The following is a 24,081-nucleotide window of genomic DNA, read 5'->3' as shown; positions in this document are numbered from 1 at the left end:
AACAGCAGGATGATCTGCCTAGGCCTATACAAAGTTGGCTTGGGTATTGGAAGATCTAATTATGTTGCTACTAGATTACTTTTACTGCATTTGAGGATTATGTCTTATGGCTACTAGTCTCTGCAACTATATTTTTCACCCCTCATTCTCTCTCACTGGCTCTTTCTTTCTCTCTGTGGGATGAGGAGGGCAGCAGAGACCCACTGCACAGACCCACACAATGTTGTTCTTTTATTAAAGCGTCTTTGTTGTCATTCAGTGAGCCTGTCAAGGTTAGCCTGTTCCATGTAGACCTCGACCGCTGAATCTCTGTCTACTGGCTATTGTGCTCAACTCAACAGACGATCTGCTAAATAGGATGGCTCTCGTCATGGTTATAAGTGCTTTTGACCCATTCAACACTATACATAAGGCTACATTAGTCCTGTAGATAAGACATAGTTAGAAGGGTTGTTACAATAGTTGGTGGCAACAACATGGGATTCACATTGACGAGAGTAATGTTTTTTTCTTTGTAATACTCTGAAAGAGCCACCTTCCTTCCTTGGGAGAAATCACTGATCTGACATGACTGCACAAGTAACAGCTGTGCAGGGGAGCACATGATTCACCCATCCGTTCCTGTTAGATCAGAGATTATTACAAGGAGAGGAGGAAGGATGGAAGGCCAGTCTTGTACAGTAGTTAGGCAAATAATTAACCATTTTACCCGCTGCGTCATTCCAGCAGAGTCTACAGTGAGTCGAACGGATGTGTATTTATGTATTTGATGCTATGCGTTTGACGTGTCAGGTTTTGACTGCTGTCGTCTCTGTCCTAGATGGCGGCGAAGATGAGCACGGAGCCCATGTCCCACCTGAACAACTCTCCGCCGGGCGTCGACCCCTCCCTCTACGCCTACGCAGGTCAGAAACGCCCCGGAGACCAGCTGGATTGGCGCAGGCCAGGCCTGGGGTCAAATGTATAGGAATAGGGTAGTGTAAAGTCTTGGAGGTGTGCTTGATTTACCACAGATTTGGCACCTTTGGGACTGTTTCCTTGGTCTCGTTGTACTAGCTAAACTAAATCAAGTGCACCTTCAATATCTGACTGTATTTGGCAGTTGACCCAGGTCTGGGGTGTTGCCCATACCAGATCATACTGTGACACACGCACACACACACACGATCTTTAGAAACGTCTTTAGAAACGAAATACAGCTTCCCCACTTGCTCCAGCACGCATGCGCACAGCGCGCAGACTGGCTATTCTCCGTCTGTAGGCTACACTCGTGTCTCACATTCTCTACGCTACGATCGGCTTCCATCATATTCTAAGTCATCTTCTATATCCTCAAAATCTGATAAATATTCAGCCATATTGCACACAATATTCCAGGCATCAACAAGCCGATCGTAGTGTAGAGAATGTGAGCCGTGAGTGTAGCCTACAGACGGAGAATAGCCAGTCTGCGCGCTGTGCGCATGCGTGCTGGAGCAAGTGGGGAAGCTGTATTTCGTTTCTAAAGACGTTTCTGGGGATCATATTACAGAGGCATGTGAAAACCACAACAAGCCCTCGCTCTATGTAAGCACATCTAGCGATTCATAAAGACAGATTGATGAAAACAACCGTTTCGCGGCAGAAAATAGTTTTTTTAAAAGCTGCATTCTCAGTGCCCCATCCGCCGCCATTACATGGATATACTTGGCTCGTGCTGGATTCTAAATTTCTTCTACAGGCCTCCAAACTACAACCAAAGTTATCTCGTTGAATCAAACGTCTTATAATATGCCGTAAATAAGGTCCAGGGGCCTCATTTATAAACATTGCGTAGAATCCACGTAACTAAGTTAGCTTAGCTAAGTGATTACTAAAATATACGCACAAAAAATCTCCGATTTATAAAACGCTGCGTATCACAACCCGTGTTCACTCAGGCACGCCTACGCCAGCTGCCCTTTATAAATCACAATCAACACTTAACTTGGCGCACGTGAACGCGCGTTCTGATCACACCCCAATTAACGCCCACAATTGCCTATAAATGGTCAGTGATACGCCTATACATATGCAACGACAATGGAGCCGAGTGCAAAAGGCAGAAAGAGAAAGATACATTTTACCGATGCGAGGTGGAGGTATTGGTCAACGAGGTAGAGACGCCGCAAAAGTATCTTTTCGGAGCGATGATTTCACATGTGCACGACTGATAAGAACACCTGTTAGGCCTGAGTGGTCTGTTAGATAATGAATTATCTATCATGCAGGCTATATTGGCATTCCTTTAGTGCGGTAGGCCTTATTAGGTGGCTGCTTATATCCAAACTGATAATCATTATACGCCTATAGTGTTGTTGCATGGGTAATGGGGTTTGGATCTATATTGCACGTAATCTAATGCTTCACAGGGTGGCCCATGAATAAAATGCCTAACTTATCAACGTATAAACGGGTCAATTTACAATGACATCCATAACAATGCAAACACGTAGGCCTATAGTGACTACTTAAGGCAAGTATCCCCAATTTAACTATACGACAGATCTGAGGGTTCTTTGCAGCATCCAATTTGTGTATTTTCCGGGATATCATGCATTTCACATACTTTCTCAAAACATTCTGTAGGCATATAGAAGCTGTGTGTTCTAATGGATGTTGCGGGATAGCCAAGCACATATTAGAACATCTGTGCCAAGTCCCGGCATATCCAAGGCCCCGTGCGTCATGGCCTACTATAATCCAGCTATATCAGTGCCTGTATCGAGGTCTTGTAAATATATGGGGTCCATGGATGAGTTTCATGTGATTCTATAAAGGGTAATTATTGCTACACATGACGATTCGGCAAATTAATAATCTAACTTGCTCCCTTGTGTTCTTACAACTTGGAGACGCATCACCTCCATGCGCTGTTTTGCGCACAGCTAATTCTACCAAAGCGGCATGTGAGCATTGGGATGACATGCGTTTTTAGGCCCACATTCCTCGTATGCCTGCTACATGACAATCATAAGACAATATGAGGATATATGATGATGTACAATATAGCCTAATGTAGCCTACAGTTGCCTCAAGTAGGACATTTCCATTCACCGCTCAACATCATTGTAATTGCGGCTTGCCTCAGTGGTTATTCGGGTTTACATAAAAGCCTAATCAAATATAGGCTATAAATACAACATAAATACATTAACGAATGAATAGGTGGATAATTAAACATACGAATAATTAACTAAATAAATGATTAACTGAATAAATATACTTCAACGCCGAATGCAACATTTGTTTGGTGCGGTATAGGCCTTATAGTTGTAGACCATCGACATATGGAATCATTACTATGATAAGCCTATAGGCTCGTGTCGTGTTGTGTTATCAACGTAATATGTGGCTTTTATTCATAGGCTACTGCCCGTGATGCTTCACGGGATAGCCTATAAATGAATAGGCCTACAACATAACATTATATTATGACACAAATGGGTCCATTCACAGACACATCCAAAGCAATGCTGACATTATTTCGTGATTAGGCTACGGTGGCGATTGATTCCGTTTAAACTGTGTGACACATTGGAGGGTTTCTTGCAGCGACCGATGTATTTATTATTCAATATGTCATGTGTTTCGCAGACTTTCCCGAGTTTCACCTCTCTGCCATCGGAGTCGCGTTTTCCCCTTTCTCCAGAAACGTGCTTATCGTAGTTAAAGGAGGGTCGAAGTGTGCGTAGAGTTACGCACACCTTCCGCCAACTTATCGCTCAGCTCGTTTTTTCTAAATACCGAAAGTTGCGTAGAAAGTTGCTCAGCATGGGTTACGCACGCTTTTGTACTTACGCAACGTTTATAAATGAGGCCCCAGGTTGTCAAAAACAACAAACATTATCCATTAAACTCGCCACTGGGGCGGCGGGCAGTCTGCCCGCTGGCAGAAAGTCGTTTTGTTTGGTATCGGGCCGTCGTCCGCGCCCCTTCCCCGCCCCTGTAAAGACACGAAACGTCAAGACTAACCTATTTGATCTCTCTCTTCTCCCTCTCCCCTCGCTGTCTCGTTCTCTCTCCTCTCGGTCCCTCTCTCTCCCTCCCCTATTTCTCTCCCCCCCTCCCTCCCTCCCTCCCTCTCTCTCCCCCCCCCTCCCTCCCTCTCTCTCTCCCCCCTCCCTCCCTCTCTCCATCCCAGCAGGTAACCAGCTAGCAGCCATGGGACACCAGAGGTAAGACCAGCCTGCTCCACCTCAGCCTGGAGATAGATATCGATTCAGCTATTGGGTGTATTATTCTCCATCACTCTCAAGATGCGCGATCACACACACACACACACACTCTCTCACACACACACTCCTCTCAGCGGGAGAGCTCTGAGCTAGTCAGACCAGATAATTATCTGTGCTCGCCGTCCTGTGCGTGCGAGGACACGTGTATTTGGGTGCGTCGGTCGCATATTGCTCATCTCCTTGTGGGGGGCGGGGGGGAGTATAAGTATTGCTAGCTAGGGTATTGATGTATTGATACAGACCTCTGCACTATATGCACACACACACACACACACACACACACACACACGCACACAGCTTGACTAGCAGACCAGAATGTTGTTTTATTGTCTGTCTTATTGTCTGTCTTGTTCTGTAGGGTCATGACAGAAGACTACAAAGTGCCTGATAGAATGGTGGGATTCAGTAAGTACACACACTTGTCTGTGAAGTACACTACACCTGGAGAGGGTGAAGTCAGTTGTGCTGTAGAGTTGGCATTGAACCACTCCTCTCCTCTCCTCTCTATATCCTTCCTCTCCTCTCCCTTCTCCTTCCTCTCCTCTCCCTTCTCCTCTTCCTCTATCCAACCCTCTTGCTCTCTTCTCCTGTACCTTTACTCCTCCTCTCCTGTCCTCCTCTCCTCCTCCTGTCCTCATCCTCTCCCCCTCCTCCTCTCCTTCTCTCCTGTCCTCCTCTTCTCTCCGGTCCTCCTCCTCTCCTCCTCTCCCCCTCCTCCTCCTCCTCCTCCAGTTATCGGTCGAGGCGGGGAGCAGATCACCAGAATCCAGCTGGAGTCGGGGTGTAAGATACAGATCGCCTCTGGTGAGGAAACACTCAACGCCTGCCTGCCTGTCTGCCTGTCTGTCTGCCTGCCTGCCTGCCTGTCTGTCTGTCTCTGTCTGTCTGTCTGCCTGTCTGTCTGTCTGTCTGTCTGTCTGTCTGTCTGTCTGTCTGTCTGTCTGTCTGTCTGTCTGTCTGTCTGCCTGCCTGTCTGTCTGTCTGTCTGTCTGTCTGTCTGTCTGTCTGTCTGTCTGTCTGCCTGCCTGTCTGTCTGTCTGTCTGTCTGTCTGTCTGCCTGTCTGTCTGTCTGTCTGTCTGTCTGTCTGCCTGTCTGCCTGCCTGTCTGTCTGTCTGTCTGTCTGTCTGTCTGTCTGTCAGCCTGTCTGCCCACGTGTACTACGGCTGGATAGTGATGGCCTCGTGCGTGCGTGTGTGTGCGTGCGTGTGTGTGTGTGTTTCCAGAGAGCGGAGGTATGATGGAGAGACCCTGCTCACTGACTGGAACACCAGAGAGCATCGAGTAAGCCCCTTCTCATCACACACACACACACACACACACACACACACACACGCGTATGTCGTCACTACACATCTAGGCCGTAAAACGGACCGCTGGCGCCGTAAGCCTAACGCGTTCACACCTCTCTCTCTCTCTCCCTCAGGCAGGCCAAGAGGATGCTGGGACAGATCGTGGAGCGCTGTCGGAACGGGCCGGGTTTCCACGGCGACAGCGAGGGCGGAAGCTCGGTCCAGGAGATGCTCATCCCGGCCAGTAAAGTCGGCCTGGTCATCGGCAGGGGAGGGGACACCATCAAACAGCTGCAGGTGTGTGTGTGTGTGTGTGTGCATGTGAGCATGCGTGTGTATGGAGCAAGCATGGATGGTGATGACTGTGATGATGATGATTGTATGCAACGATGATGATGATGATGATGATGATAATGATGATGATTGTGATTGTGTACGATGATGATGATGATGATGATGATGATTGCATGTGTTCTAGGAGCGAGCAGGAGTGAAGATGATGATGATCCAGGATGGCCCCATGCCCACAGGAGCTGACAAGCCCCTCAGGATCTCAGGAGACCCATACAAGGTCCAGGTGAGCATAGGTGGACCCGGGCGGGATTCAAACCCACAACCCTGGTGTTCACGGCCCCACACTCAAAACAGCCCGAGTCATGAGCAGATTACGTTGGCTGGCGTGAGAGTCTGACTCATCCTCTACTCGTCCTCTACTCGTCCTCTGCCCCATCTGCCCCCCCCCCCTCTTCTTCCCCCCCCTTCTCCTCCTTTCCTCCCCTCCTCCTCTCATCTCCCCGCCTTCTCTCCCCCTCCCCTCCTCTCCTCTTTTCTTCTCCCCTTCGCTCGTCCCCTCCCATCCTCCTCTCTTCTCTTCCCCCCTCCTCTCCCCTTCCATCTCTCCCCCCACTTCTTCCTTCTGTCCCCTTTCCCTCCTGCTCTCCTCCTCTCCTTCCCTTTCTCCCCCTCTCTCCTCTCCCCTCCTTCTCTCCTCTGCTCTCCTCTCCTCTCCTTCCCTTTCTCCCCCTCCTCTCCTCCATTTTCCTCTTCCCTCCTCCTCTCCTCTTCTCTCCTCCCCTTCCCTTTCTCCCCCTCCTCTCCTCCCCTCTCCCCTCCTCCTCTCCTCTGCTCTCCTCTCTCCTCCTCTTCTTCCCTTTCTCCCCCTCCTCTCCTCCCCTCCCTTCTCCTCTCCTCTCCCCTCCTCCTCTCCTCTGCTCCCGTCTCTCCTCCACTCCTTCCCTTTCTCCCCCTCCTCCCCTCCCTTCTCTTCTCCTCTCCTCTCCTCCTCTCCTCCCCTCTGTCCTCCTCTTACCAGCAAGCGCGGGAGCTGGTTCTGGAGATCATCAGAGAGAAGGACCAGGGAGACTTCCGGTCCGGCAGGAATGATTTTGGTGCCCGGCTGGGAGGAAGCACCCTGGACGTAAGGATCAGATCGGTTTATTCATCAAATCAAATCAAACTTTATTTGTAGAGCGCATTTCATACACAGAGGCAACACAATGTGCTTGTGGTGCATAAAGGTCCACTTTAAATGTGACCTGACAGGTTGCACTGTCACAATGTTTCAATCAAAATGTTGCATTGTCATGACGTCGTCTGCAATGTTGTCTATGCCCAAGCTGGATCTGTCTGGATATGTGTGCCTACCTGTCTGTCTGTGTGGATGTGGTCTGCCTGTCTGTCTGTGTGGATGTGTACCTGCCTGTCTGTCTGTGTGGATGTGGCCCTACCTGTCTGTCTGTGTATCTGTTTATCTGTGTAGATGTGGTCCTAAGGCTGTGTGTGTATCTGTGTGGATGTGTACCTGTCTGTGTGTGTGTGTATCTGTGTGGATGTGTACCTGTCTGTCTGTCTGTCTGTCTGTCTGTCTGTGTATCTGTGGATGTGTACCTGTCTGTCTGTCTGTCTGTCTGTGTATCTGTGGATGTGTACCTGTCTGTCTGTGTGTGTATCTGTGTGGATGTGTACCTGTCTGTCTGTCTGTGTATCTGTGGATGTGTACCTGTCTGTCTGTGTGTGTATCTGTGTGGATGTGTACCTGTCTGTCTGTCTGTGTATCTGTGGATGTGTACCTGTCTGTCTGTGTGTGTATCTGTGTGGATGTGTACCTGTCTGTCTGTCTGTGTATCTGTGGATGTGTACCTGTCTGTCTGTGTGTGTATCTGTGTGGATGTGTACCTGTCTGTGTGTGTACCTGTCTGTGTGTATCTGTGTGGATGTGGCCCTACCTGTCTGTGTATCTGTGTGGATGTGTACCTGTCTGTCTGTGTGTGTATCTGTGTGGATGTGTACCTGTCTGTCTGTGTGTGTATCTGTGTGGATGTGTACCTGTCTGTCTGTCTGTGTATCTGTGTGGATGTGGTCCTAAGGCTGTGTGTGTATCTGTATGTGTGTGTACCTGTCTGTGTGTGTATCTGTGTGGATGTGTACCTGTCTGTCTGTCTGTGTGTGTATCTGTATGTGTGTGTATCTGTGTGGATGTGGTCCTACCTGTGTGTGTATCTGTGTGGATGTGTACCTGTCTGTGTGTGTATCTGTGTGGATGTGTACCTGTCTGTGTGTGTATCTGTATGTGTGTGTACCTGTCTGTGTGTGTATCTGTGTGGATGTGTACCTGTCTGTGTGTGTATCTGTGTGGATGTCTAAGGCTGTGTGTGTATCTGTGTGGATGTCTAAGGCTGTGTGTCCACCGGTGAGCTGTATGTAGCTGAACAGCGCTGAGCTCACAGCTTCTTCAGCGCTCTAGAGCCGGAGTTCAGAGCTGGCTAGGCTACCGATGTTTTACAACTACGTTAGCAACGAGTGGCGTGCTTTTGCAGACCGCGGATTAACTAGCCAAGTTAAGACCGATCCTCAGAACAGCCGTTTACAGCCTGCGCTCTAGCCCAAAAAAGACAACTTTTTTCAACTGAAAAAAAAAAAAAGTCTAGAGCTCATGGTGCTAAAAAGTGCTTGGAACACAGCTCTCGTCTCTATAGTGCCCTAGTAGTGTTGTCACGATACCAAAATTATGACTTCGATACGATACCTGCCCAAAATATCTCGATACCGAAACGATACCACGGCGAAAATCTTAAACATAAGGAAAAGTAATGGAATAATAGATGACAGAACATGGAACTTTAAATTGTTGGCTTTTTTTGTGCTCTGTTCAGTCTTTTTGCATCTTTTGAGTCTTTATCATATTTCCTGTAGCTTTCAAACACAGCTGGAAGGGAAGGCTGCCTCGACTGGGTGGTTTGGGATTGTGCTGGCTTCTGTTTGTTTGTCTGTGTGGGGAGAAATCAATAAATTATGCCTATGTTGTTGCAAACTATCAGAAGAGATAATTGTCTCACGGTTAACAGTTCTCTCGCTCTAGGAGGTCGGAGCAGGTATTGATTTTTTGTCACACGTGTGCTAGGCAGAGAGCTAGGCTTTCAGCCAGGCTGCAGCTATGCTAGCTAAAAGTCTCATGCTACGGATTAAAATTAGATTCTCTAGCTTTCATCTGGTGCAATAAATGTATTGTGCATTCAAATATAAGGTAGGCTAAATATCCTTCGGTTGTATTCAGTTACAGTACTGGTGTTGCTGCTGTGTGTGTCTTATCTTCTATCACATTCGCTAACCTGTCGCTCTTTGAATTGTTTGTGTAAGTCGGCATGTCTGTCTGCAAGATGCTTTGCCAGGTTGGTGGTATTGGCTCCCTTGGTTTGTATAGATTTGTAGCATCGTTTACAGATGGGCTTTGTAATGTCCGTGGGCTTGCCCTCACTGTCGGCTCTGTAAGCAAAATAATGCCAGATTTCGCTGCGCCCATCAGCTTTATCGACAAGCTGTGGACGGTCGACATTTGTACTTGTAGCCATCTCAGGTTAGCTACCGTCCTCTCGAACATGCTGCGTGCATATGAGGGGGGAAAACTGTTGCGCTGCTCGCTGCAGAGTGACAGAGTGAGGAGAGAGAGAGAGAGTGCGCGCACACACCCACCCACACACACACACACACACACATACTGCCCCGCGACTCGGGGATCTTGGGAGAGAGAAGCAGAGCGCTATTAGCCTACAAACAAACACGGCTTCACTGTCGCATGAACGCAACTCAATATATACGGCTCTTATTAAAACACTGTCTTTCTTAAAGTATCGATACTTAAAAGTTGGGTATTGTACCGTTTTTGACGACCGAGTATCTCGGTACTTTTCTAGTATCGATACACCGTGCAACACTACGCCCTAGATCTCATTACCCATTGTAAACAATGAGAAAACAGTGCCAGCTCTAAAATACAGCTTGCCGGTGGACACACACCCTAACCGTGTCTGTGTGGATGTGTACCCACCTGTCTCTGTGTGGATGTGTACCCACCTGTCTGTCTGTGTGGATGTGTACCCACCCACCTGTCTGTGTGTGTGTGTAACTAACTACCTGTCTGTCTGTGTGGATGTGTACCCACCTGTCTGTCTGTGTGGATGTGTACCCACCTGTCTGTCTGTGTGGATGTGTACCTACCTGTCTGTCTGTGTGGATGTGTAACTAACTACCTGTCTGTCTGTGTGGATGTGTACCCACCTGTCTGTCTGTGTGGATGTGTACCTACCTGTCTGTCTGTGTGGATGTGTACCCACCTGTCTGTCTGTGTGGATGTGTACCCACCTGTCTGTCTGTGTGGATGTGTACCCACCTGTCTGTCTGTGTGGATGTGTACCCACCTGTCTGTCTGTGTGGATGTGTACCTACCTGTCTGTCTGTGTGGATGTGTAACTAACTACCTGTCTGTCTGTGTGGATGTGTACCCACCTGTCTGTGTGTGGATGTGTTCCCACCTGTCTGTCTGTACGGATGTGTAACTAACTACCTGTCTGTCTGTGTGTGTGTGTCCAGGTAGCAGTGCCCAGGTTTGCGGTGGGTATCGTCATCGGCCGGAGCGGAGACATGATCAAGAAGATCCAGAGCGACTCTGGGGTCCGGATCCAGTTCAAACCAGGTGCGAGGCTGTGACCACTAGGGCTGGGTATCGATTCCAATTTCAAGATTCGATTCCGATTCACAAGGTTCAGAATTGATTATCAGGATTCAATTCGATTCGATTCAATATCGATTCGGTTAGTGTTACTAAAACCTGTTTTTTTTTTTTAGCTGTAACCTTAATTACATGACTGCCAAGTTATGCAACAGATCAATACTAGGGCTGGGTATCGATACTGATTTCCAAAAATGAATGAATGAATCATTGAATGAATTAATGAACTATTCATTACTTCATTTATTCATTCATTAAATAAAAGATTGATTTTGGGATTCATGAATCGATTCTGAATCGATTAATCGATTTTTTAAAACCCAGCCTTAGTGACCATGCCCACAACACTCTCTAGTCACCGAATGCGAAAAACCGGTCGATGACGCCCCCCCCCCCCCCCCAAAAAAAAAAACCTGAGCCAATTCTCAGCGGAGTTAGTGTCGTCGTCGCACGCTGACTAAGCTAGTATACGAGGTCGGCAGTGTCTGATAGACGGTCAGCTGATTCGAATGTGACGTTGGTGTGTAATGTTATTGTAATGTTATATGAATGTTGACAGATGATGGTATCAGCCCTGAGCGCATCGCCCAGGTGATGGGCCAGTCTGACCGGTGTCAACATGCTGTCCACCTCATCAACGAGCTCATCCAAACCGCTCAGGTACACACACGCGCACACACGCACACACACACCTCTCTGCGACACCCACAGACACTAACGCACACCCTCAGGCTCATACACAGATGTTCTGCGCACACATACGCACACACACACACACACACACACACACTTACAAGTCAGAACTCACTGCATGGACACACACTGCACACAGAACATAGGCTGGACAGACAGAATGGAGCACAGTGCGCACATACACACGCACACACACACACACACACACACACGCACACACACACCAAGCAGAAAACACACACCGTGGACACTTCCCATGCGTCTGACCCAGTGCTGTTGTGTTCCCTGTCCAGGACCGGGACGGCTTCGGGGGCGCGGGGGGGCCGCGGGGGCGGGGCCGGGTACGGGGAGACTGGAACATGGGCTCCCCTGGGGGGCTGCAGGAAGTGACATACACAATACCCGCAGACAAGTGTGGCCTGGTCATCGGCAAAGGTAGGTGTGTGTGTGTGTGTGTGTGCGCGAGTGTGTGTGTGTGTGCGCGAGTGTGTGTGTGTGCGCGAGTGTGTGTGTGTGCGAGTGTGTGTGCGTGAGTGTGTGTGCGTGAGTGTGTCTGTGCGAGTGTGTGTGTGCGCGAGTGTGTGTGCGCGATTGTGTGTGTGCATGTGAGTGTGTGTGTGTGCTGGGGTGTAATCACGATACGATACACGATATTGGATTGACGATTACGATACGATAAACTAAGGGCAGGTGTGAAGCGTTGCAGTAGCGCTGCTGTTCACACCAATAGTGCATTTCTCCACATTTCTACTCCACTACACTTTGTGAATTTAGAGCTTAACTGTTGTAATATCATGGATAGGCCTAGAGACAAAAGACGTGTTTGTTACCAGCGTTTTGTAGCCAGCGTTCACTGATATACAATAAACGTATCACAATATTGTTTTCACCTCGACGATACATATTGTGACGTTTCCGTATCGCGATATATTGTGGCACGATATATTGTTACACCCCTAGATGACACACACACACACACGCTTGAGATGACACACGCACAAGTTGATAACGCATAATGGGTTTGAGGTCAGGGCTATGAAACTCCATTACAGTTAAATGTCTTATTATAATATTGCCACCCCCAACACACACACACACACTGTCATCCACACGCCAGTGTAGAAATACATTTGTTGATATCCATTCAGTGTCTGATAACTACTTCTCTCCGAAGTCAACCTTGAGGAGCCATACAGGCCTCTGTCATGTTAATCTCCCTCCATCCCTGCATCTCTGCCTGTTCCATTAGGCTTCTGGGAGAGACTGCAGACCTGTAATTTGTCACAAATACCTGAGTGGCCGAGCAATTTCCTGCTCTTCTCTCCTCTCTCTCCCTCCCTTTGTCCCTACCTCCATGCTCTCTCTCTCTCTCTCTCTCTCTCTCTCTCTCTCTCTCTCTCTCTCTCTCTCTCTGTATGTCTGCCTCCCTCCGTTCCTGTGTGCATGGAGAGAGCTCTTTGAGGAATGCCACTCTCTCTGGCGCAGGCTAAAGTGTTTAATGAGGGGGATAATGTGTGTAGAGTAATGTGTCATTAATTGTCCCAGACTCATAATAATAGGGCCCTAGTCTGGTGGAACCTCCTGTCTCCTAGCTTCTGTCTCCTAGCTTCTATCTCCTGCCTCCTAGCTTCTATCTCTTGCCTCTGAGCTTCTAGCTACTGCCTCCTAGCTTCTAGCTACTGCCTCCTAGCTTCTAGCTCCTGCCTCCTAGCTTCTATCTCCTGCCTCCTAGCTTCTATCTCTTGCCTCTGAGCTTCTAGCTACTGCCTCCTAGCTTCTAGCTCCTGCCTCCTAGCTTCTATCTCCTGCCTCCTAGCTTCTAGCTCCTGCCTCCTAGCTTCTAGCTCCTGCCTCCTAGCTTCTAGCTCCTGCCTCCTAGCTTCTAGCTCCTGCCTCCTAGCTTCTATCTCCTAACTTATAGCTTCTGCCTCCTAGCTTCTATCTCCTAGCTTCTAGCTCCTGCCTCCTAGCTCCTGCCCCTCTGTCTTGTACTGTAGCTCCTAGCGGCTGCCTCCTGCTCCCTTGCCGGCCTGCCTGCCACGTCAACAGCAGGGCCCGGGACCAGGGGGTGGCCAGAGTGAATTAGCTGATTAGTCATTCATACTCACTCTATTGGCCTCTATTTAAGAGTCATTGACCATTCACCAACTGACAGGCTGGCGGTGAGGAAGGGAGTGTGAGGGGGAGGAGGAGGAGGAGGAGGAGGGAGAGTGTTTGTGTTTTATGGTGCAGGAGGTCAAGAGGCGGGTGGGGGGGGGGGGTCAGGGTACTAATGAACGATAAAGCAGTAGAAATGTCAAGTGGCCCTCGTGTGTGTCTGTGTGTGTGTGTGTGAGTGAATGGCCAGGGCCCCAGTGTGTATTAGCATGAGAAACGCGTCCGTATGGGGACCAGGCGGAGGACTGGTGGTCCTGTCAGACATTTTCTATCGGCCGACGGTGATTAATGCCTTAACGATGCGGCACGGCACCGGCAGCACGCCTCCTCCCTCTGTCACCGACGTCTCAAACCCCCCCCCCCAAAATACTCCATCGATTCAACCCCGTTACCCCCTCAACGTACCACCAACACCACCCTGTTACCCTCTCAGCATACCACCAACCCTCTTCAATTCGTACGATCACCGGCGTTAGAAGGGTCTTTTATACGAACAGTCGGATGACCTTTGGATGACTGTGTGAAATTCCTGTACACAGAAGCGCGAACGGCACCCTGTGTGGGCGCGTGTGTGTGTGTGTGCTATACGCTCGTACGTGCGTGTGGGCGCGCGAGTGTGTGTGAGCGAGCCAGCCTTATTAAAGTGTCCCATTATGCGGCGTAACCAGGGCTACTCCGTATGTGTTGTATGCCTCGGCCTGCCCCCCTCCCTTCCCCCCCCAGGTCTCTGTGCTCGCCTCATCATGGGTTCATCAATGCAGGCGTTTCATTTGGTTGACAATGGGTTAATGGCCCCGGGGTAGTCTATTGGCCTCGGCACAGGGCCAGGGAGGGGAGAAGAGAGGGGTGGGTGGGTGAGTGAGGGGGCAGGGAGGTGAGGAGAGGGGGGGTGGGGAGGGGGAGGCCCAGTAGCTCTTTTCAGAGCAGTGTCAAGTAGGGAACGGAACGTCACCCAGTAGGGAACAGATATGTAATTGGTTTTGGAACATCACTGGGAGGGAGGGAGGGAGGGAGGGAGGGAGGGAGGCGGGGGGGGGGGCATAATGGTGGAACAGAACAGAGAGTTCGAGACGTGGAGGGAGAGAGGGTGATGGAGGGGGTAGAGGGCTGGAAAAGAGAGGAGGATGAAGGAAGGAAGGAGAGAGAGGAGAGGACCGGAGGGGCGCTGGGCGGTCGAACGGCCTCCTGAATGGACGCGGTCAGAGACGGACAACCCCGGGGGAGGACACGCTCTAATGTCTCAAACTCTCAGACCGGCCGGCCCCAACGGTCACACCGGATCTGACCCAGGGCTGCCACACACACACTCTCACACACACACACACACACACACACGCACACACACACACACACACACACACACATGCTCACACAGAGGGTGGGGAACAGCCTTAATCCAGGCTGGTGGGACGCTGGTCCTCTTTGTTGTCCAGCTTGACAGATGATGTAGTGTGGAGTAGGGCTGGGTAGCGAGTCGAATTTCAAGAATCGATTCGATTCCGATTCACAAGGTTCAGAATCGATTATCACGATTCAATTCGATTTGATTCGATTCAATATCGATTCGGTTAGTGTTACTAAAACCTGTTTGTTTTAGCTGTAACCTTAATTACATGACTGCCAAGTTACGGAACACATCAATACTAGGGCTGGGTATCGATACTGATTTCCAAAAATGAATGAATGAATCATTGACTGAATTAATGAACTATTCATACCTTCATTTTTATTCATTCATTCATTAAATAAAAGATCGATTTTGGGATTCATGAATCGATTCTGAATCATTTGAATCCCCAGCCCTAGTGTGGAACCCAGCCAGCTGAGCGCCCATGGGTCTCTGATGTAGGAGGTCATGTTGATAAGGCTGCTCGCCCCTCTTCAAATACCAGACCTGCCTAACCAGTTTGTTTTAAACCAACTTCACTGTATGCACCTTTTTTTTTTTTTACACCACTTAACCGGGTCTGTTGTTGATTATCTATTCTTTGTGTGTGTGTGCTTGTGCTTGTGCGTGTGTGTGTGTGTGTCTTCCTTCAGGTGGAGACACCATCAAGAGCATCAACCAGCAGTCCGGAGCCCACGTGGAGCTCCAGAGGAACCCTCCTCCCACCACCGACCCCAACGTCAGGGTGTTCAACATCAGGGGCACGCCCCAGCAGATGGACCTGGCCAGACAGCTCATCGACGACAAGATAGGAGTACGTCTTAACTAGTCCCTCTGTATTCACTAGTCCTGTATTCACTAGTCCTGTATTCACTAGTCCCCCTGTATTCACTAGTCCCTCTGTATTCACTAGTCCCTCTGTATTCACTAGTCCCTCTGTATTCACTAGTCCTGTATTCACTAGTCCCCCTGTATTCACTAGTCCTGTATTCACTAGTCCCCCTGTATTCACTAGTCCCCCTGTATTCACTAGTTCCCCTGTATTCACTAGTCCTCGTGTATTCACTAGTCCCTCTGTATTCACTAGTCCCTCTGTATTCACTAGTCCCCCTGTATTCACTAGTCCCCCTGTATTCACTAGTCCCCCTGTATTCACTAGTTCCCCTGTATTCACTAGTCCTCGTGTATTCACTAGTCCCTCTGTATTCACTAGTCCTGTATTCACTAGTCCCCCTGTATTCACTAGTCCCCCTGTATTCACTAGTCCTGTATTCACTAGTTCCCCTGTATTCACTAGTCCTGTATTCACTAGTCCCCCTGTATTCACTAGTCCCCCTGTATTCACTGGTCCTGTATTCACTAGTCCTGTATTCACTAGTCCCCCTGTATTCACTGGTCCTGTATTCACTAGTCCTGTATTCACTAGTCCCCCTGTATTCACTAGTCCCCCTGTATTCACTAGTCCCCCTGTATTCACTAGTCCTGTATTCACTAGTTCCCCTGTATTCACTAGTCCTGTATTCACTAGTCCCCCTGTATTCACTAGTCCCTCTGTATTCACTAGTCCTGTATTCACTAGTCCCCCTGTATTCACTAGTCCCCCTGTATTCACTAGTCCCCCTGTATTCACTAGTCCCTCTGTATTCACTAGTCCCTCTGTATTCACTAGTCCCTCTGTATTCACTAGTCCTGTATTCACTAGTCCCTCTGTATTCACTAGTCCTGTATTCACTAGTCCTGTATTCACTAGTCCCCCTGTATTCACTAGTCCCCCTGTATTCACTAGTCCCTCTGTATTCACTAGTCCTGTATTCACTAGTCCCCCTGTATTCACTAGTCCCCCTGTATTCACTAGTCCCCCTATATTCACTAGTTCCCCTGTATTCACTAGTCCTGTATTCACTAGTCCTGTATTCACTAGTCCTGTATTCACTAGTCCTGTATTCACTAGTTCCCCTGTATTCACTAGTCCCCCTGTATTCACTAGTCCCTCTGTATTCACTAGTCCTGTATTCACTAGTCCTGTATTCACTAGTCCCCCTGTATTCACTAGTTCCCCTGTATTCACTAGTCCTGTATTCACTAGTCCCCCTGTATTCACTAGTTCCCCTGTATTCACTAGTTCCCCTGTATTCACTAGTCCTGTATTCACTAGTTCCCCTGTATTCACTAGTTCCCCTGTAGTCACTAGTCCTGTATTCACTAGTCCCCCTGTATTCACTAGTCCCCCTGTATTCACTAGTCCCCCTGTATTCACTAGTCCCCCTGTATTCACTAGTTCCCCTGTATTCACTAGTCCTGTATTCACTAGTCCCCCTGTATTCACTAGTTCCCCTGTATTCACTAGTTCCCCTGTAGTCACTAGTCCTGTATTCACTAGTCCCCCTGTATTCACTAGTCCCCCTGTATTCACTAGTCCCCCTGTATTCACAAGTCCCCCTGTATTCACTAGTCCCCCTGTATTCACTAGTTCCCCTGTATTCACTAGTTCCCCTGTAGTCACTAGTCCTGTATTCACTAGTCCCCCTGTATTCACTAGTCCCCCTGTATTCACTAGTCCCCCTGTATTCACTAGTCCCCCTGTATTCACTAGTTCCCCTGTATTCACTAGTCCTGTATTCACTAGTCCCCCTGTATTCACTAGTTCCCCTGTATTCACTAGTTCCCCTGTAGTCACTAGTCCTGTATTCACTAGTCCCCCTGTATTCACTAGTCCCCCTGTATTCACAAGTCCCCCTGTATTCACTAGTCCCCCTGTATTCACTAGTCCCCCTGTATTCACTAGTCCCCCTGTATTCACTAGTCCCTCTGTATTCACTAGTCCCTCTGTATTCACTAGTCCTGTATTCACTAGTCCCCCTGTATTCACTAGTCCCTCTGTATTCACTAGTCCCCCTGTATTCACTAGTCCCTCTGTATTCACTAGTCCCCCTGTATTCACTAGTCCTGTATTCACTAGTCCTGTATTCACTAGTCCCCCTGTATTCACTAGTTCCCCTGTATTCACTAGTCCCCCTGTATTCACTAGTCCCCCTGTATTCACTAGTTCCCCTGTATTCACTAGTTTCCCTGTATTCACTAGTCCCTCTGTATTCACTAGTCCTGTATTCACTAGTCCCCCTGTATTCACTAGTCCCTCTGTATTCACTAGTCCCCCTGTATTCACTAGTCCTGTATTCACTAGTCCTGTATTCACTAGTCCCCCTGTATTCACTAGTTCCCCTGTATTCACTAGTCCCCCTGTATTCACTAGTCCCCCTGTATTCACTAGTCCCCCTGTATTCACTAGTTCCCCTGTATTCACTAGTTCCCCTGTATTCACTAGTCCCCCTGTATTCACTAGTCCCCCTGTATTCACTAGTCCTGTATTCACTAGTCCCCCTGTATTCACTAGTCCCCCTGTATTCACTAGTTCCCCTGTATTCACTAGTTCCCCTGTATTCACTAGTCCCCCTGTATTCACTAGTCCCCCTGTATTCACTAGTCCTGTATTCACTAGTTCCCCTGTATTCACTAGTCCCCCTGTATTCACTAGTCCCCCTGTATTCACTAGTGTGATGTGCTCATTTCAGAAACAGATCATACATCAGGGACATGACAGACATCCCATATGAAAGATACTCTACCATGAATGAGACGTGTAACTCTGGCTCTGTACCATCTCTTCTCTCAGGGCTCAGGCATCATGAGTAACGGAGGTTTTGGATTCAGTCCGTTCACCCAAGGTCCTACTGCCCATCAGAAGTAAGTCTGGGTCCTGAGTCAGCTGGTAACTGACTGTTGCCAAGTGTGTGGCGAGTGTGTGTGTGTGTGCGAGTGTGTTGTCTGTCAGCCTGTCCATCCATTGCTAACTGTGTGTCACTGTGTTGACCAGCAGTGGAGCACAGACGTTCATGACAGGAGGCTGGGGGACCGCCTACCAGACCTGGCAGACAGCAGGCCAGCCTGACCCCAGTAAGTCTACCACTGCTACACACACACACACGGACACACACACAGACACACACACAGACACACACACACACACACACACACACAGAGCGGTGTTAGGGTGTACGGGGGCAGTAGTGTTAAACCCCATTCCGACATACAACCAGCCGTTCCATAGCAACAGCAGACTATGAATCAGCAAACTTTATAAGTGGGCACATTCGAATGTCTGTCTGTGTGTGTGTCCGTGTGTGTCCGTGTGTGTCCGTGTGTGTGTGTGTGTGCGTGTGTGTGTGTGTGTGTGTGTCCGTCCAGGTCACAATGGTTCTCAGGCAGGCCAGATGGACTACTCTAAAGCATGGGAGCAGTACTATAAGAAGCTTGGTAAGAGCTCTCTTTCTCTCTCTCTCTCTCTTTCGTCTCTCTCTCTCTCTCATATCCGTATTGTTGTCACCTGTCCACAGGTGCGTAGACCTGGGGACCTAGGTGTTGATTTGGATCAGAGCCACAGACAGCTGTGTGCTCCAGGCGTGTGTGTGTGTGTGTGTGTATGTGTGTGTGTCTGTGTGTGTCTGTGTGTGTCTGTGTGTGCGCGCGCTAGCTAGCTAGTCCCTCGCTGTCCACCTGGGTCCAACACGGCCATCAAATACTTGACAAGTGTTTTGGGTGTGCTAGATCTATCTCTCCAGTTTGTTCTATTGGGCGGACCGCTCCGCTTGTTTTCGTTCGTACCTTTGTGAGGTAAATCAAGCGCACCCTAAGTGCCTGGCGGAGGGTCCGTCCCGGGGCTGGCCTGGTTGCTAACCGGGCGTGTTGTGTGTTTGCAGGCCAGCCGGCCCAGGCTCAGAGCATGACCCCTGACCTCAGCAAGGCCTGGGAGGAGTACTATAAAAAACAGAGTAGGAACACTACTCTATACTCCCTTCCCTCCTTCTTTCCTCCTTCTCTCCTCCCTCTCTCCTCCTCTCCCATTCTCTCTCCCCCCCCCCCCCACCCCTCTCTCTCTCTCCTCCTCTCTCTCTCTCCCCCCCCCCACCCCTCTCTCTCTCTCCTCCTCTCTCTCTCTCTCCCCCCCCCCACCCCTCTCTCTCTCTTCTCCTCTCCCATTCCCCCCCCCCCCTCTCTCTCTCCTCCTCTCCCATTCTCTCTCTCTCTCCCCCCCACCACTCTCTCTCTCCTCCTCCTCTCCCATTCTCTCTCTCTCTCTCTCTCTCCCCCCCCCCCGCCCCTCTCTCTCTCTCTCTCTCTCTCTCTCTCTCTCCATTTCCATCTTCCTCTCTGGTGTACATGAACGTTTGCTGACAGCAGGGCAGCACTGGGGCAAAACTGTAGTCCTCATCAATCCAACTAAATGTGTTGTTTTAAAGTGAGATTAGTTGTGGTTGAAGCGTGTGTTGTAGGTGTTTTCTAGACTTGATTCTGTATTTTGTGTGTTTTTTCTCTCTGTGCGTGCTTGTGTGTGTGTGTGTGTGTACGTGTGTGTGTGTATACGTGTGTGTGTGTGTGTGTGTGTGTGTGTGTATACGTGTGTGTGTGTTTGTGTGTGTGTGTGTGTATGTGTGCGTGTGTGTATGTGTGTGTGTAGGTCAGACGTCTCAGCAGCAGAGCCCAGAATACGGGGCGGCTGTAGCAGAGTACTACCGACAGCAGGGGGCGTACCTCTGGCCAGCGGCACAGCCTGCCCAGGGGCCAGGGCTACAGGTAACGCACACACACCTGGTCACACACATACGCACACACACACCTGTTCACACACACACCTGTTCACACACACACACACACCTGTTCACACACGCATCTATGCTCACAAACACACACACACACACACACACACACACAATCGGTCAGTTAAGTGCTACTGGTAACACACACAACTGTCGGTTGAGTACTACAGGTAACACACACACCCCCACCCACTCAATCAGACCTGCAGCTGGTTCAAGGCTGCTGGTAACACACATGAGGTTCCTGAACTGAACTGTTCAGACTCTGCACACCCATACCCCCTGCTGTTACTGCTAAAGACTTTCCTATTTGCTATTCATACAGACAGACAGACAGACAGACAGACAGACGGAGAGACAATATTGAACTAGGAGAGCAGTTTCATGTTTGTGTGGGATTTATTCCGTTTTAGAAAATCCATTTGGAAAATCAATGTGATCGCTCAACATGGAAGCTTCTTTGCGCAGTGAATTTAAACATGTCAACATTGAAATACTGTATAACTTTGCAAGTAGACTCCCTACTCAGCTGATCAGAAATTAAGTAGGCTAGTTGAACCAGTATGTAGGCCAGTTTAACTAGTATGTAGGCCAATTGAACCAGTATGTAGGCCAGTTGAACCAGTATGTAGGCCAATTTAACTAGTATGTAGGCCAATTGAACCAGTATGTAGGCCAATTGAACCAGTATGTAGGCCAATTGAACCAGTATGTAGGCCAATTGAACCAGTATGTAGGCCAATTGAACCAGTATGTCGGCCAATTGAACCAGTATGTAGGCCAATTGAACCAGTATGTAGGCCAGTTCAACCAGTATGTAGGCCAATTGAACCAGTATGTAGGCCAATTGAACCAGTATGTAGGCCAATTGAACCAGTATGTAGGCCAATTGAACCAGTATGTAGGCCGATTGAACCAGTATGTAGGGCAATTGAACCAGTATGTAGGCCAATTGAACCAGTATGTAGGGCAATTGAACCAGTATGTAGGGCAATTGAACCAGTATGTAGGGCAATTGAACCAGTATGTAGGCCAATTCAACCAGTATGTCGGCCAGTTCAACCAGTATGTGGGCCAGTTCAACCAGTATGTAGGGCAATTGAACCAGTATGTAGGTGAGTTGAACCAGTATGTACTGTAGGCCTATTGAGCCAGTATGTAGGCCAGTTCAACCAGACTAACATGTTGTCTCTGGTGCTGTGTTGCAGGAGCACTAGTGTGGACGCCATCGCCCTGGTGAAGAGTTTGGAATCATTGACGAAGACAACAGTTCTATTAACAGTACTATTGAGGGTTTCTAAGATATATTTTCAACACTTTGCGGCTTACTTTTTCCTTTTTGTAATGCACTCGCTTTAGAATGACTAAAAATGATTAACTGAAAATCAAGGACATTTTCCTATCTCTTTTTTTCCCCATTTTCTTTTTTTTTTTTTACCTTAAAATTGATATTTTACCGGGCAATTTTGGGACAGCCTCTGGTCTTGAGAATTCAACCGTTTTCTTCTCTGTTCTGTTTTTTATCAAACTTGAACTTAAAGTGTATCAGTGTGGCTTTGAACAATATGCAGTATAATCTATTTTGTCTAGTTCTGTTTTTCGCAGTAAAAGGTCTGGGCTTAGCAGTCTCGAGTTTGAAGATGTTTTGTGAAACATAATGTTTTAAGCATGCGTCAGTGCTTGTGTTTGATTTGTTTTTGTTTTTTACGTAGAACATTTTAATGTTGTGAGATTGAAATGTAATGTATTACTGTCAGAGAAAACATTTTTTTGTTTTTGTACTAAATTCCTGGTATGGTGTCTGTAATATCCTATTTAATCCCGTTTGATTCATCTGTCGTTGTTCTGTTTTGTTCAGGGAGGTGCAATATCTTATTTCAGTTTTGAGACAAATATGGATTTCTTATTCCTACATTATAAATCTTACGTTTTTATGGTTAATTGTGATAGATTAAGTGCTTATCAAAAATTATCTGTTATCCAGATGGGTATTGTTCTGAGTTTGATCGATTATTGTTGCGGTATGATGTTTCTACTCATGTACATGGTATATTTAAGTCTATTTGTTGAATAAGAAATGTTAATGTAATACTCACCGGACGCTCTCCCAGTTTTATGTATGACTCACTGCTCAGAGATATGGATAATGTGTTGTGAAATTTGATGTTGCATCTCACCAAGTGCAAATATAAACACTGTGTGTGTGTGTTCTCCTGACTGCTAAGCCCCGCCCTCTCGTCATCCTACCTGTTAAAGATGCTCTAGGGTTTTTGTATTACAGATGTTGATGAGTGTTCATTGCTGCTGCTTCCCTCCACGCCCACCCTCGTTGTTACTCTCCAGACTGAAGGTCTCTCTCTGTGTGGGCAGGAACGTATGCTTGATCGGTTTCGTTACATGATTGACTTGTCTACTTTTTTGTTTTCTAATGAAATGGCATACTGTAACCTCAGATTTTTTCTAGAACCTGTTTCTCATATGCACAGATGATTATGTAACCATGTATTTGAAAAAAGAAAAAGAATAATTTTTTTTGCCGGGGGCAGTTGATAACCTTGTGGGCTATTGTGAAAGCACATTCCTGTATTGAGTTCTCTGCTGCCTTGTCTTCAGCTGACTGGCCCAGAGAGCGGTCACTGAACTAACAGGCTCCTCTCTCTAGCATACAGCCTGATAACCACCATATCTTCAGTGTAAAGTTTTCTATGCCATATACATGATTAGAGGCAATATATATTCTCACTAGTTAATTTCTATGCTTTCTTTTACTGTTTTGACTCAAAAAATAATTTGCCACATGGCTACTACTTGTGGCAGGACAATATAGAATCTTTATTTTTGTACTGTTAAAAAGTTAACTGCACCGGTGTGAAGTAGAAGTGATTTATCAGTCCACCAAACGGATGTGTCTTTGTTGCTGTGTACCTTGCTTCGAATAAATCTAAACTCTAAGATTGAGGCTCAATTGACCTGTTTGGGCACTACCTTCTTTGTCCTACTGCATCTCTTCCCTATTCTATATCCTCCTGACAGTTTGACTTATTTATCAGACTAATATATGAGCTCTGTTGTTCGCTTTCTCTCAGAAATACAGAAGGGGCGGTAGAGTGGGGGTTAGACTCCTGTCAAAACACACACGCTGCTTACTCTGCTCTGCGCATCCATCTTGTGTATCACACCGCACAAGACCTATAGGCGTGCGCAAACACACGACCCCTAACCATCACCACGCAAAACATGGCTTACGCCCTGTCCATTTGTAAGATTAGTATTATCCTACTGGTGAAGTGCATGATTATGATAACCACCCCGGCACAATAGGTCACCTTGACGTGGTTGTCAACCTTGTCCGGTCCACGGCGACCGCTGCCATGGCGATACGGCCATCCCCGGACACCGATGAGACACGATTGGCTGATGTCAGACTTCTAAAGCCTTCCTGTAATCACACATCAAATGGCCATCCTCTAAATGGTCGTTATGGACACAGGAGACAGGAAGCCAGTAGAGGAGCGCCCATATAAGGTCATCAGCATGGGAATTCCAGTCAGCAGTGCTGTACTCTGGCTCCTTTGCCCACTAATAGACCCTGGGTCCTGTGCCAGAAGAGCATTTGGCTTCCATAACAGATGAGTGATC

The 24,081-nt window shown here is 48.1% G+C and overlaps 1 protein-coding gene across 4 annotated transcripts in view; it reads left to right on the top strand.

Moving 5' to 3' along the window:
* Positions 1 to 23,394, top strand: part of LOC311310756 (far upstream element-binding protein 3-like) — a 24,465-nt gene extending 1,071 nt beyond the window's left edge. Inside the window, exons 2-19 of one of the 4 annotated variants that reach the window (XM_084440299.1) lie at positions 821 to 905; positions 4,166 to 4,196; positions 4,615 to 4,661; positions 4,989 to 5,060; positions 5,481 to 5,538; positions 5,681 to 5,843; positions 6,025 to 6,123; positions 6,859 to 6,963; positions 10,413 to 10,515; positions 11,111 to 11,211; positions 11,538 to 11,679; positions 15,442 to 15,602; positions 18,462 to 18,532; positions 18,663 to 18,742; positions 19,034 to 19,102; positions 19,546 to 19,617; positions 20,304 to 20,419; positions 21,651 to 23,394. In XM_084440299.1, coding sequence (XP_084296425.1) covers positions 821 to 905; positions 4,166 to 4,196; positions 4,615 to 4,661; positions 4,989 to 5,060; positions 5,481 to 5,538; positions 5,681 to 5,843; positions 6,025 to 6,123; positions 6,859 to 6,963; positions 10,413 to 10,515; positions 11,111 to 11,211; positions 11,538 to 11,679; positions 15,442 to 15,602; positions 18,462 to 18,532; positions 18,663 to 18,742; positions 19,034 to 19,102; positions 19,546 to 19,617; positions 20,304 to 20,419; positions 21,651 to 21,659 — 1,584 coding nt within the window. In that variant the 3' untranslated portion in view covers positions 21,660 to 23,394. Of the gene's footprint in view, positions 1 to 820; positions 906 to 4,162; positions 4,197 to 4,614; positions 4,662 to 4,988; positions 5,061 to 5,480; positions 5,539 to 5,680; positions 5,844 to 6,024; positions 6,124 to 6,858; positions 6,964 to 10,412; positions 10,516 to 11,110; positions 11,212 to 11,537; positions 11,680 to 15,441; positions 15,603 to 18,461; positions 18,533 to 18,662; positions 18,743 to 19,033; positions 19,103 to 19,545; positions 19,618 to 20,303; positions 20,420 to 21,650 lie in introns of all 4 variants that reach the window. The other 3 variants (XM_084440300.1, XM_084440298.1, XM_084440301.1) reach the window with 3 other exon arrangements.
* The last annotated feature ends 687 nt before the right edge of the window (positions 23,395 to 24,081 follow it).

The sequence above is a fragment of the Borostomias antarcticus genome, assembly GCF_949987555.1.
Source record: "Borostomias antarcticus genome assembly, chromosome: 6".
Lineage (NCBI taxonomy): Eukaryota > Metazoa > Chordata > Actinopteri > Stomiiformes > Stomiidae > Borostomias > Borostomias antarcticus.
The sequence above is the reverse complement of the archived record's forward strand: the minus strand, read 5'-3'. Positions and strand labels throughout refer to the sequence as shown.